Source organism: Halichoerus grypus, chromosome 6, assembly GCF_964656455.1.
Source record: "Halichoerus grypus chromosome 6, mHalGry1.hap1.1, whole genome shotgun sequence".
In the NCBI taxonomy this organism is placed as follows: Eukaryota; Metazoa; Chordata; class Mammalia; order Carnivora; family Phocidae; genus Halichoerus; species Halichoerus grypus.
In genome coordinates this window covers 163,262,255-163,276,663 of record NC_135717.1, presented here as the reverse complement: position 1 = coordinate 163,276,663, position 14,409 = coordinate 163,262,255, and the positions used below count along the sequence as shown (strand labels likewise).

Here is a 14,409-nt window from a genome sequence, read left to right as displayed (position 1 = left end):
ACGGCAAACCTACTGCTGGAGGAAGGCCAGCAAACCCTCTGGCCACCAATTCCAGGAAAAAGTACAAGGCCAGATGGAGGAGGAAGAGAAGCCAAACTGCATCTTTCCCTGGGAGAGGAACAGGAAACATGCTTGGGTCAAGGATCCTGCACTGTACATTGCAGGGGCCGGAAACCATAGGGAAGGGCAGGAAACTGAAATCTTTGCTTTACAGAATTGCGGAATAGGACAGAATGCCCATTCTTACCACTTCTATTCAACACGGTATTGGGGGTACCATTCAGTGCACTACGGCAAGAAAAAGAAAATATATAAATGTTGGAAAGGAAGAAGTAAAACTGTCATTACTTGCAGATAAACTGTATGTCCACATAAGAAATCCCAAAGTCTTAAAAAGAAAAAAAAACAAAACTACTAGAACCAGTGAGTTTAGCAAGCCTGCAAGATACAAGGTTAGTATACAAAAAGAAATTTATTTGAATTTTTTATAAAGATTTATTTATTTGAGAGAGAGAGAGAGGGAAGGAGAGCACGAACAGGGGGCGGGACAGAGAGGGAGAGGGAAAAAGAATCTCAAGCAGACTCAATGAGGAGCACGGGGCCCAATGCAGGGCTCTATCTCATGACCCTGAGATCATGACCTGAGCCAAAACCAAGAGTTAGGCGCTTAACTGACTGAGCCACCCAAAAAGAAATTGTATTTAAAACATTACTGAGAGACATTAAAGAGAATCTCAATAGCCAAGATATACTATGTTCGCGGATTAGAAAACTCAGTATTATTTAGATGTCAATTCTAACCCAAATTATTCTATAAATTTAATCAAAATCTCAATAAAAAAACTAGCAGGCTTTTTTTTTTAATGGAGATGCTTATTCTAACATTAAAATAAAAATGTTAAAACTCCTAAGTTTATGTTGATAGAAAGAAAAAAAAAACCCCTTCCTCTGTGGAAGAAACGAGCGAGCTAAATCAGTATTCCGTAAACTGGTTTAAAAAAAAAAAAAAAATCTAGCAAGCATTTACCCTGCCTTTCCCCTATAAATTATGTCTCAGAGTAACCAAAGAGATGATAATGGAAAGTATTCTTTATTGAAAATTCTAGCTAAAAAAAAGCAGAAAGAGTAAATTAGGGTATCACTATTTTGCGTGCCCTAATCAAACAATGGATAATGGAATGATCATCATCAGCTGTTAAAACCATCAGAAGAAAAGCTGATGGGGAACTTTACAAAAGATGAGTCAGGGCCCCAAACACCTAAACCCAGTGATCAATTCCAACGACACAAAGCGTAGATACAACCAGTCATATTCTTCCGGACAGGATACAACGGCCAACTGAACAATGCAACCCATGAAGCAGTCTAGCCAAAAAAAAAAAAGATCTAGCCTCTGAATTTAACTCCTGGTTTACAAGAAATTTAAAGGAGAGAGAAATATAGAGGAATATATATATACACACATAAAGACACCATGAGGATACCGTGAGCAAAATCCCGAATTTAAAAAAAAAATCTTTAAATCGATAAGAAAGATGCAAGTCAATACCACAAGGAGACGCCACTTTACACCCACGAGGGAAAAGTGTTCGAAGTCTGATACTAAGGCATAGGATGGAGATCATGAGGAACTCCTACATAGTACAACATACAAATATTTGGGAAACTAGTTTGACATTCTCCAGTTAAACTGAAGATTTAACTTGACTCCAGGACTAGGCATTCCTATTTGTAGAAATTCTTGCATGTGGGCACCAGAAAATATAAGAATGTTAATATTTTTTTAAAAGGGAAATCATACAAAGGAATGATCGGTAGAATAATCTTTATTTATCATAAATATATATCTTTATATATTATTTATCATAAATATATATTATTTATATTTATCATAAATATATTTTATTTATGATAAATATAAGAAGATTTATCATAAACGTTATTCATCATAAATACATTTATGTTATTTATCATAAATTATCATAAATATATTTGTTTTTTATCATAAATGTATCTATATCTTCTATATCACATCATATTCCATATATACAACAGAATATAATATAAAACTGGAAGTACAGTGACATGCAACAATATAGATATTAAAAACAATGCTGAGTGAAGAAAAATGTTACAGAAAAATGTATATGGTATGAATCTATTTTTACAAAACTCAAAAATAAGCAAAACTTATATTGCAATAAAATATTTAAATATTTAAAATTTTTTAAATTAAAAATTTAATGATGTAATAAAAAAAGTGCAAAAATTCAGGATGGGGGAAAAAAGAGGAATAGAATAAGGAAGAAATACATCGGTAAATGGAATGGTATTAATAACGGTTGATTATTAAGAATTACTTGAGAGCGGCTCTGAGGGTGATTTTGTTCGTACCCTTCGTAACCGACATATGTAACATTTCAATTTTTATTTTCATGTTAAAATTACGTAATAAAAATTAAATGATAGTAAACCATGGTGACTATCTGAAACAGTGTAAGCACAGAAGCCAAATCAATGAAATGGAATGGAATGAAATGGAATAGGAAGTCCTAAAAACAGACAGGATGGTTCTGTCTCCAGAATTGGTAGAGTAGCTCCTATCAGATGGACTCACCTGCTGATAATAAACTCCAGACAAACTATTAAAACTACCTGAAGTCACCGGAAATTGTCCAAAAGCAGGCAGAAACTGGAGGAAAGCCAACGTTTCTCAGAAGTGACTGGCACTGGGTGCATTTCCTGTTTTTAAGGCTTTTCAATTAAGGGGAGGCCACATTGGTAAGAAGGGTCCAAGGTACGTTGAAAAGCTAAACCTCGGACAGAGACCCGCAATCTTACTGGATTGAAGACCCAGATGAAAAAGATCTGAGCTACGGGAGAAAACCCCCAAATTATGTGTGTAAACTTAGCCCAAATCTCTGACTGACCCCTGAGGTGTGGCCCAAGTCTGGGTGGAGGTTGTAACTGCTTCTTCCAATACAGTAGAAATAAAGCTGATAAATAATTAGGTCATTAAGGCCAGATGGGTTCTGTCTCATTCATGGGAAGCATTCGTGCGGAGCCCAGAGCCACCCGATGGCACAGCACTGGACAGGTCAGGTCCTAGCCAAGAGCCTTCCAGCCCTCCCCACACCCGTTAGCGGAACACTACCAACTGACCTCCATCAACACCATGTGAAACAGAAGAATCAAACAGCCAAATCCTGCCTGAACTCCTGACCCACAAAACTGTGAGTTAATAATGTTTTAATGGTGGTTGTTTGGGGATAGCATGCAACGTAGCAGCAACAGACAACCAGAACACCATTTATAAAAAGTTCTTGAAACTAAAGAGGTGGCTCACTACTAATAAATAGCAGGTACACTTCTTCAATAATCAAATATAATGGATATTACAAGTACTTAAGTTCCTCTGTAAAATTAATTCGTTTTTTTTCCCCTTTGTAGGCATTTTTTTCCCTTTAAAAGAGGAAGAAAAAAGCTTGACATATCTGTAATGTAAGTTACCTAACAAAGCATTAAAGTAATATCACAGGGGTGTGACATATACACTGTCTACTTACAAGGGAATTCTGAAACTCAGTGAAACCAGGTAAGCTAAAGATTTTCCAAGTTCCATACTGACTATATTCTTCAATGTTTCTAACCCGTAGGTAGTTTTTGGCCTCACAAGGAAGAAGATACTGAAAGCCAAAGAGTCTTCTCCTCGAGCACCTTACTACTGAAGTAAGAATTTCCCAAGTGGAATGTGATTTTAAGTTAGGCATGTCCTTCCACTTTTCTACTAAAATCAGCTTTGCAGAGAGGAAAGCCAGGATCCTCGACTTGCATGTACCATGTCAGAAGTGTTCTAAAAAAGAAAACTTCCTCCTCGGAGAGCTTAATCCCTTCTCCCACTCAGACCCAGCAGCTTCACTCATGGGAAGGAAGGATGTGGGAATGGAAGCAGGGGCGGAGGGGTGAGTGGGATGAAGACGCCCCCACTGCAGCAACTTCCTGTGCAAACTGGCAAAAGGGGACTTGAGTAAGCGTCCTGGATAGAAGCAAGTGCCCTTCACCTAAACCACAGAAGCCTGGCTCCATTTCAATTAGCCCCTTACACTTAGACTTTTGTGTCTCAAAGTATGACAGAGATTTTTGGACTCCAGCTGAATTCGTTGTGGCCCCCTGCTTCAAACACAAGGAAACGCACCTCATCCTAAACAAGTAAAACACAAGGGCACGCTCAACAGAACGACTGCCTCATTAGATTTCTTTCTCCACCTCTAGATTTTCGGTTTAAGAGAAATTCCGTTCTCCAGTTCACAGGGCAGTGAGAGACTACAGGGCCACGCTGCACCATAAGCCACATTATTCAGGTCAAGAGTAAAATGATTAAAAGAGATGAAGCGCTGGTGATAATATTCAACACCTTTCCTTGCTGGTACGAGGCCTTCCTGCCTTCTTACGACAGGAACACTAAAGAGCAAATTATATTTAAGGGGAAAAAAAAAATGCTGACAGCTCATCAATTGATTTGCAATGAAAATGCTAAAAAAAATTAATAAAGAAGTTAAGCTGCTGAAATACAGTTTCACCAATTAGCTTAATGTCAGAGAATTCTAATTAGGCGCCTTGAGATTGCTATTTAGTGTTAAGCCTTCAGAGTGCCAAATTCTCCTTTTCACACAAACTGGTTGCAAAATTAAAGACATTAGGCAGCCTTAATTACATTATCAGAACAGCTGGGATTAGGCAATCTCTGAAGTCAAGACGGCAGTCTTTTGTCACAGGGTGAAAATCCCTGGCTTTCCTGGGTGCCGGATTTTTGGTGCCGTTCCATATCTCACCCATACAAAGCAAGCTGCATTAGAAACAAAAAATTCGCAGACAAAGAATAGAGTAATGCTCAGCAAATAATGAACACATTACCGAAAAAGAAAAGGTAGGTGAAAAGATTAAGCCTGAAATCGGTAGGTTTTGCTCACACCTCTACTGGCGGCCGGCCTGCCAGCCCTCTGGTGGCAGAAAGACTGAGGGAAAGCTCTGTGAACCCACTTGGCCAGTGGAGGCAGCGCTGTTATCTAAAGCTGAAGCACATTTATACTCCCTCGTCCCATGGGGTGTGAAATTAGCAGCTATTGTTTTTACACATTTTTGCCAACACAATGCCTTTTATGTCTTTACATTGTTTATAAAGCAATGTTTTCTTGCACATGGGAACCCTCTTTTTAATTCTAATTTTTTAAGCAACAGGATAGTCTCTCCTCTCCTGACTCCATTCCTTATTCCTCTAAACAATCAACATTTTTTTAATGGCCTCATTTAACAGCATGGTTTTTTCCAATTAAGAAACTGTAAAGATTGGGATTGATGGTGGTGGGGATACCATAATACCCTGAACAGAGGTCAATCTGAAGGTGGCGGAAAAACCCACCTGCTAGCACTGACCATTAACCACACACAACTTCTCCAGTAGTCCAGACAGTAACCCTTTTCTAAAATCTAAAATTGCTATCATTTTTTAATCCTAGTTTTTAAATTTTAGTTGTAGTATCTGTTATCCTAGCCACCATCATCTGTCATCTGGAATACTGCCACAGCCTCCGAACTGGGTCACTTCCTGGCCTGTTCGTCTCCAAATCTGATCTTCCTAAACTGAAAATCAGATCCTGTCATCTCCCTGGTTAAAACTCTTCAATGGTTTTCCACAGCATGGAAAACTCAATCCAAACCCCCTTCCATGGCCCACGCGCTAGTTCTCCAATGTCCTCCTCATCCCCACACCTCATGCAGTCCAGCTTAGTGATCCTCCTCCAGCTCCCCAGGCCGGAACTGTGCGGGGACAGACGCACTCGCAAGGGTCTCTTGCTGGAATGCAGTTCCCAAGGCTGCGAGAGACGGACTTCTTCTCATTCAAGTCTAGGCAGGAATGTCTGAGGGCTCAGCTTAAAATACATACTTTTTTCAAAGAGATCTTTCCTGATCATCCTGACGAAGTAACATCCCTTTCCTCCACCAACACCCCAGCTCTCAACATTAGCCTGTTTGGGGTTTTCTTTAAACACATAAGACTGTTTCCTATTATCTCATTTCTTTCCTGTTCACTTGTTCACTGTCTCTCTCTCCTACCAAAATGCACGTTTGAAAGCAGGTGCCTCACAGAGTGTCACTCACTGACGCATCCTCTGGTGCCTAGTAGCTTTACGTGGGGATTCGAGAGATGAATCTCAGTGATTCCTGTCCTCAATGAGCTTACTGTCTAAGAAGAAGCTTGCAGGTGAAGAATCATGTATACTTCAGCATGTAAGTAAAGACCTGAACCAAGTGCCACTGGCATTTGGAAGACAGAGCAACTAACTTCTCCTGGGATTCACAAAAGGTTTCAGAGAGGGTGACTCCAAGAATGAAGAATGGGCAGGAGCTCCTCACTAGGGGGAGGGAAGAGGGAGACGAGGCAGGGACCACTAACTCGAAGGCAGGGAGGATGAAAGAGCATCCCGGTGTGCTTGGGAAGGTGGAAGTGGCCTGTCTGGGCAGAAGCAAGGCTGGAAAGGTGCACTGATGCAGGATACCAGGGATCCTGAGAGCCCTGCTCAAGAGGCTACACTTGGTTCTGTAGAGCCGTCAAACTTCCGTAATTCCACAGAGGAGTTGCAGGGGAAGGAAAAGTAGGCAGGGAGGCTTCCCTTTTATTTAATATTGGGATTCCGAGGAAGCATGCATGCTTTGGAAAACCTTGAACCCCACACCTGAAGCTCAGGCCTGCTGACATAAAGTAATTCAATCACCTGTCCTGCCAACTCCAATCGCTTGTTACCATAGTAGTCTCGGTCATCCACTTTATTATCTCCTTGGGCCAGAATTACTCTTCGCACCATCACAGCAGTGTAGATACACTTCGCTCGGAAATTGAATTCTTTAACCTGTAATTCAGGAGTTAGAAAAAATTTCGGAGACAATGCATGTTAACCACTACCAACTCCTTCCTTCCCTGTACATGTCATGTCACTCCTCCAAAGAGGTGGCGCCCGCCAACCCTCCTTGGGCCAATCTGCGAACTTGTACTTGCCACTTCCTTTCTCTGGGTCCCCAGGCACCAGGGCAGAAGGCCAGGACACTCTGCTGGGGACAGAGGGCTGCTTGGAAAGGCACTGGAGAGCCAGAGACACTCACTCTTGCTTTTGACTTTTAAATGGTCTTTCCAGTCATCCAGAGGAGTTTAAAATTCCGTTGAGCCCCAGATTTCATATTAAGAATTTTCTAATTCTTTGAATTAGCTCAAAACACCTACAACTGGCAGCCCAAGGGCAGAATCAGAGATCTGTATGTTTTTTAGCCAGCAAGATGTTTTAAAATAAGAAATTCCTGTGTTTAGGTGGTCACTGTCCACTTCCACAGAGCCCTTGACTTTCCTTTATGATCAACTCCTGAAGGTAGAGTATGTAACCCCTGAATTAGATCATTCATGAAAAATACACGTGGTAACTCATTATAAACCAAACTATTTGGTTAGCAAGATTGTCTAACAAATAATTCTATCACTTAGAAAAAGAGTAACGTTATATTAGAGAGGAATGATTACTCTTGCCCACACCCCACATGCCAACATGACCAACCTCTATTTAATGATAAATGAATAAGAAGTAAATACAACTGACCTTTGAACAACACGGGTTAGGGGCACTGACCCCTCACACATTCAAAAATCTGTGTATAACTTTTAACTCTGCCAAAACTTAATTACTACTAGCCTACTGTTGACCAGAAGCCTTACTGAGAACATAAACAGTAAATTAACACATACTTTGATTGTTATATACTATTTTATTATAATAAAGTAACACACACAAAAGAAAATTTTATTAAGAAAATCATAAAATACATTTGCAGTGCTGTACTATACTTACTGAAAGAAAAAAACAACACATTTGTAAGTGGGCCCATGGAGTTCAAACCCGTGTTATTCGAGGGTCAACTACATCAAGGGTGAGAAGATGGATTCTAGCTCTCTCTCTGACCAGTAACCAGCTGGGGGACAAGACAAACCATCCAGCTTGTCTGGACCCGAGCATCTTCACTGCAAGTAAAGGAGGCTGGACGATGTGACCTCTAAAATTCAAGGTCTAAGAGGTGAACCATCCAGGATTTTAAAAAGTATGGTGGTAATGGTAGCACAACAGTGAGAATGTACTCGAGGCCACAGAACTGTACACTTAAACATGGTAAATTTTATGTTACGTATTTTACAATAAAAGAGAGTATATGAGCAAGGCACTGTAAGCCTGTTTCATTTAAAAACATCTAACACCATCTCTGTCCTTCAAAACCATGAAATCGAGTAGCAGCACTCATACATGTCTGAATACAGGAAACTAATTTTAGATTGAAACAAGACCCACGAGAAAATAAACACGATGCTAATGACAGCATACGGCTAACATTCCCGAAGTTCAAATAAACTACTGATAACAGAAGGTGATTTCCAGGGGGCAGCCCAGTCTTTTTAGGGTCTCTCTCTGTTCTTATGGAACTAAATAACGTAAACCTGCACTCAAAGTTCTTCAGCAGACGGGCCCCGGAGGACCACAGTTCTCAGCTGCACAGGTGCTACTCACCGGCACGTGCGTCAGGATGGTAGAAGCCAGGAGCTCTCTTGCCTCTTCTATCTTTGTCTTCTTTGGTCCACCTCCCCACATCCTTTGCCTCCTTACTTTGTTCCCTATGTATTTTAATGCCTATAAAAACAGAATATCATGATGTTTGAATGACACCCATCGGAGGGAATTTATTAAACACCTACCCACACAAAACACTATAAACAAAAAGATGAGGATCCTAGCTACAGAGAATGCTGCATGAGGCTTAGTCAAAAATCAACATTCGTCTTGAATCAATAACAAAGTAGCATTATATGCTGCCCCTTAAACTAGTTCCCTTTTTATAATTTGCTTTCTTACTACAAAATTGATACATGATCACTGTAGGAAATTTAGAATATACAAGTGAAAAGATGTGTATATACACACACATATATATACACATTATGTATACAAAGCCACCAACCCTCCACCCAGAGAGAACCACAGTCCACAGTTAATATTCTGGAGCTGTACTTTTTTCCCCTCAAAAAGGAATCACACCATGTGAAGACCTCTATCCTGAAAGCTGCAGAGCACCCCTGAGGGAAAATAAAACCTAAGTAAATCAAGGGTTGCGCTGTTTTCATGGACTGGAAGCTTTAATAGTATTAAATGGCTTACTGTTAAAATTCTCTCCAAACTGACCAATAGACACATCGTAATTGTTCCTGGAAATTAATACTCCTGGCAGGTTTTTTAAAAAACAAAAATAAGGGATGCCTGGGTGGCTCAGTCAGTTAAACGTCTGCCTTCAGCTCAGGTCATGATCCCAGGGTCCTGGGATCGAGCCCCACATTGGGCTCCCTACTCCGCAGGGAGCCTGCTTCTCCCTCTGCCTGCCATTCCCCCTGCTTGTGTGCACTCTCTCTTTCTCTCTGACAAATAAATAAAATCTTTAAAAAAGAAAGATTAAAAAAACCAAAAAACAAAAATCGATTGATTCTAAAATTGACATGCAAATGCAAAAGACCTAGAATAGCTGAAACACTCTTGAAAGAGTAAAGTTGGAGGATTTATACTACATGCTTTTGATTAGAAAGCTATGGTAATCAAGACAGTGTGAGAATGGCATAAGGGCAGACAGATCAATGGAACAAAATATGTCCAGAAATAAACCCATGCTTTTATGGTCCGAGGATTTTTGACAAAAGTGCTAAAGCAATTAAACAGGCAGGGGAAAATCTTTTCAACAAATGTTGAAATATCTACATCTAAATATCTACAAAGTAAAAAATTAACTTTGACCCCTACCTCACACCAAATAACAAAAATTAATTTAAGTGGATTTTAGACATAAATATAGAAACTAAAACTATAAAGCTTCTAGAAAAAAAAACAGAATATATTCTTGCCCTTAGGGTAGGTGAAATTTCTTTACACAGGACACAGAAATTGATAACCATAAGATAAACAACAAAAACCTCTTGATAATTAGATTTAATCAAAATTAAAACTACTCATCAAAAGACACAGTTACAATAATGAATAGGGGAGCAATGGACAGAGTGAAAATAGTTACAATAATAAATCTGACAAGGGAATTATATCCAGGATACTTTTTTTAAAAAGGGGACTCTGAAATTCAGTACTAAAAAGACAACTCAGGGCGCCTGGATGGCTCACTTGGTGAAGTGTCTGCCTTCGGCTCAGGTCATGATCCCAGGGTCCTGGGATCGAGCCGCGCATCGGGCTCCCTGCTCTGTGGGGAAGCCTGCTTCTCCCTCTCCCATTCCCCATGCTTGTGTTCCCTTTCTCGCTGTGTCTCTGTCAAATAAATAAATAAAATCTTTAAAAAAAATAATAAAAAAAATAAAAAGACAACTCAGTGAGGAAAACAAGCAAAAGATTTGGATACTTCATGAACAAAGTCAGTAGTGAGTCCATGAAAAGTGTCCAACATCATTAGTCATCAGGGAAATACATATTAAAACCATAGCAGTGTAGACACCACCCAATACCTAGTAGAATGGCTCAAGTTGAAAAGACAGATAAGACCAAAAGTCGGTGAGGACATGAAGCAATCAGAACTCTCACACATTGGGGGGCGCGGGGGCGGTGAGGGGAGAACGGACTGCAAAATGATACAATTACTTTGGGAAAAGGTTTAGCAGTTATAAAAGTTACACACACAACTGCTCTTTGATCCAGCAATCCTATTTGTAGGTATTTATCCAAGAGACATGCTGACCTGTTCAGGCAAAGACTTGTACAGGAATGTTTATAGTAACTTTATTCATAAGACCCAGAGTGACAAAACGAAATGTCCATCGACAGGAAAAGATAAACTGTGGGACAGTCATACAATGGAATACTACTCAGCAATAATGGACAAATGACATAAAATATCACCCGGTACACTCAGCAGAAGAAACTGGACGCAAAAAGAGTATATTCTTCACAATTCCATAAAGTTCTAAAATAGGCAACATTAACCTGTGGTGAAAAATCAGAACAGTGGGGAAGAAAATCAAAGGAGGGAGGTGAAAAGGACTAAGAAGGGACATGAGGGAACTTCCCGGGGTAATGGAAAAATATTCTACATCTTATGCAAAATTATGTACATTTGTACATTTCAGCACACATAAATTCTACCTAAAAAATGAAGTATTAAAAACTAATCAAATAGTGGGTGTGAGGAGTAGGTGGAGATTTAGACGAAACAAAAATGGCAGAGTGTTGGTAATTATTGAAGCTGGGTGATGGGCACAGGAGGGTTCATAATACTCTTCTGTATACTTTGTGTATGTTGAAGTTTATCCACCATAAAAAGTTTTTAAAGAAGAGGACAATTTTCTAACAACAATGAATGCATTTTTTTTTTTTTAAACTGGCTTTCAGTTAGTCAGAAGAAAGGTCTGGGATTCCTGATTCTTTATCTTGGAATTCTGTCCATGATTATGTGCCTGGGAAATCTCTGTGCTTCAAAACCTAGCTCAGGCGTCACTTCCTCACCCCACTCCTCTTTCTCTGCTTTGTGAATTCCCTACGTAGAAAGAACTAAGTGCTTTCATTCCGCTTCAGACCACACTATATTTTAACTATTTACAGGTATGTCACTCCTACTAGATGTTGTGTCATCTTTTTCTTTGATTCCTGATGACTAGCTCAGGGCCGGGAAAGGAATGGAACTCCTCTGTGGTAAGATCGGGACATCAGACCTAGGATCCTCTCCATTTAGTGTCCTCTAGAGTGTAAGATAAACTCAGATGTGCCAACCCTTGCCGCGGCGACCTAGCAGTAAGTAGGGACCAGTACTGGATAAAGCAAGCTCACTTAGAAAAACATACAATATCCACATTGCCCTAACTCATATGTTCCACTTATCAACCATTTTGGATTACCCATGCCTCGAAAGCCTCTTCTTAGTTGCAAATTATTAATCTGTGCTCTAATCCAGCATACAGTATGAGCAATGTCAATCTTACACCTCTGTTTGCATATTCCCATCCTGAACTGAACTTCTCTCATTCAGTTAGCTAACATTTTCTGTCAGCACCTATCTAGGAGAAATAAATGATTTGTAACCCACTATTTAGCCCTGCTCACCCAGCTTTACAATGCTAGGGTTATAGAGCTATCTGAGCAACAATGATGCTGTTTGTTATAAAAGGGAAAACGGATCTCACTGAATCCACTGAGGGATCATGAAGGTAAACTGCTCTTCCCGAGCATTACACGGCTTTAAAGGAGAGAGTGTATCTCCCCAAATTGAGCCAACTCCTGGGTACTTCTTTACATTTCCTCTTCATGTTCTTAGAACCCTTGGACAATATAATTCCAGTTCGTAACAAAGACTCATGCTCCCTAAATATTTCATTTTCAGTAAAGACCAAAAATAGAAGCTCCTAAATCCCAACAACTTCTCCTGATGTTGCCCTGCCCAAGAACTTGAGTTGACTCTTACTCAGCTGCATCAAAAGAAGGAGGCAGGGATAAGAATAATCCCTACTGATTTGTGCTTTGGAATTACATACACTTACATAGGATGATTAACTTTAAATGTCTGTCTGGCTCAGTCCATGAAAATATCAATAGTGGTGTGATTTTCAGAACACACACTAACAGATGTAAGTGGGAAAATGCTAACTCTACAAGCATCCTGAGTAACAAGAAAAAAGCAGCCTAGAATTTATACCTCGTTGTAAGTACCCCACAGGCTAGACAGTGTACACACGGGTAAGTAAGAACTGTCTGTGGTGCTTCTCCAGCAGGACTCCCTACCTCCCAGGATGGCTATGAGGCCCCCACTGACTGATACTTAGCAAAGTACTTTACGAATGGGGGACTAAGCATCCGAAGTGTGGCTGTGAGAGCTCCCTGTCACAAGGGCAGGAAGTACAATTATTTTTATTATTATTTATTATTTTTGTTATGTTTAGCATATATATGACGGTGGGGAACTAATCTTGTCCTAAAATGCCCAAGTTCCAGCTACGAGTTCTTTAGCAGGTCGACGAAGGCTCTGTTCTGGTAAAGGGTTTCTGAGCCTGGCTTTTCTTGCTGATGACACTGGGAATTCAGAAAAAGGGGCTGAGACCACATACAACTGAACACTGAAAGCAACTGGAAGTAGGGAATAAAAAGAGAAATTGAGAAGAAATGCAGGAAAAGAAATCTACACTAGACTTGCTGTTGTTCAAAAACATATATTGGGGCAACTGGGTGGCGCAGTAGGTTAAGTGACTGACTGTTGGCTTCAGCTCAGGCCATGATCTCAGGGTCGTGAGAGGGAGCCCCACATCAGGCTCCGCACTCAGTGCAGAGTCTGCTTGGGATTCTCTCTCCCTCTGCCCCTCCTGCTGTGTGCTTGTTGGGCGCGTACTCGCTCTCTCTAATAAATAAATAAATCTTAAAAAAAAAAAACAACCCAAAAAACAAAAACATATATCACTCAGGCGAATAAGTGAAAAAAGAGTACTTGCTATTATATCAGGACAAAAGCCTCTTGGACACACATCCCCCTTCTAAGTTAGACGCCGTAGGCCGATAATTTATCAAGACAAACTCCTTCCTCCAATTCCTAAAACACAAGTCAAAGAAGCTTCTCTACTGTTCCTCCCAACTCCCCAACTCCTCCCACACCTGCACCCCAAGAAGTCACTGCATCGATGCTTTATGCATGAGCAGCACTAAATCTCCAATTCCCTTTCACAGCAAAGGACGACATGAAGACACACCTGCATCTGTGTGAAAATCTGAGCTTTCTGGCACTCTTCCAAACTGGGTCCAAATGCAGCCATCACGTGCTCCTCTGTTCCAATCATTTGTACAATTTCCTGGTCACTCTCAACACCCATGGCCTAGGAAGGAAAGAAAAGATAGAAAGAGTGTTGGCTTTGTGCTAACGCACTGACATTTGCTTATGCTAATTTGGCATTGTTTGTGGGTATTACTTCTAAGCAAAAGCTAGCTCTTTTCTCAGAAACGGTGCCATCTGGCATTGGCAGCCCCAGCCCAAGCTGCAGAAGAACCTGAAACAGAAATTTTGATTGGGAAGAGGAAAACAAACATTCTCAAGCACTTTTCTGCATGTGTGCAATCTTCTAAAATGTTTAAATATCCTGTGAGTGTCATCGTGAAAAAGGAGGTAGGAAGGTACAGCGGAGACACTGGTCACAGCTACAAAAGCAAACTGAAAAATTAAAACAAAACAGCCAAAGAGTAGTAAATCAGAAAATAAGCATTGCTGAAAATAAACACAACTCCAATTAGTTTTGTCGCAAGACTAAATTTTCTGAGAATTGTCAACTCATTCACATTTAGGCCAGAAGAATTTTTCCTAAAA

The 14,409-nt window shown here is 40.2% G+C and overlaps 1 protein-coding gene across 2 annotated transcripts in view; it reads right to left on the bottom strand.

The window, feature by feature from the left end:
- The window catches only part of POLR3B (RNA polymerase III subunit B), a 104,064-nt gene that overhangs the window by 62,994 nt on the left and 26,661 nt on the right, over nucleotides 1-14,409 (bottom strand). For both annotated transcript variants that reach the window (XM_036083135.2, XM_078076515.1), the window contains exons 10-12: nucleotides 13,802-13,924; nucleotides 8,601-8,720; nucleotides 6,774-6,908 (exon numbers count right to left, since the gene is read on the bottom strand). In XM_036083135.2, coding sequence (XP_035939028.1) covers nucleotides 6,774-6,908; nucleotides 8,601-8,720; nucleotides 13,802-13,924 — 378 coding nt within the window. The remainder of the gene's footprint in view (nucleotides 1-6,773; nucleotides 6,909-8,600; nucleotides 8,721-13,801; nucleotides 13,925-14,409) is intronic.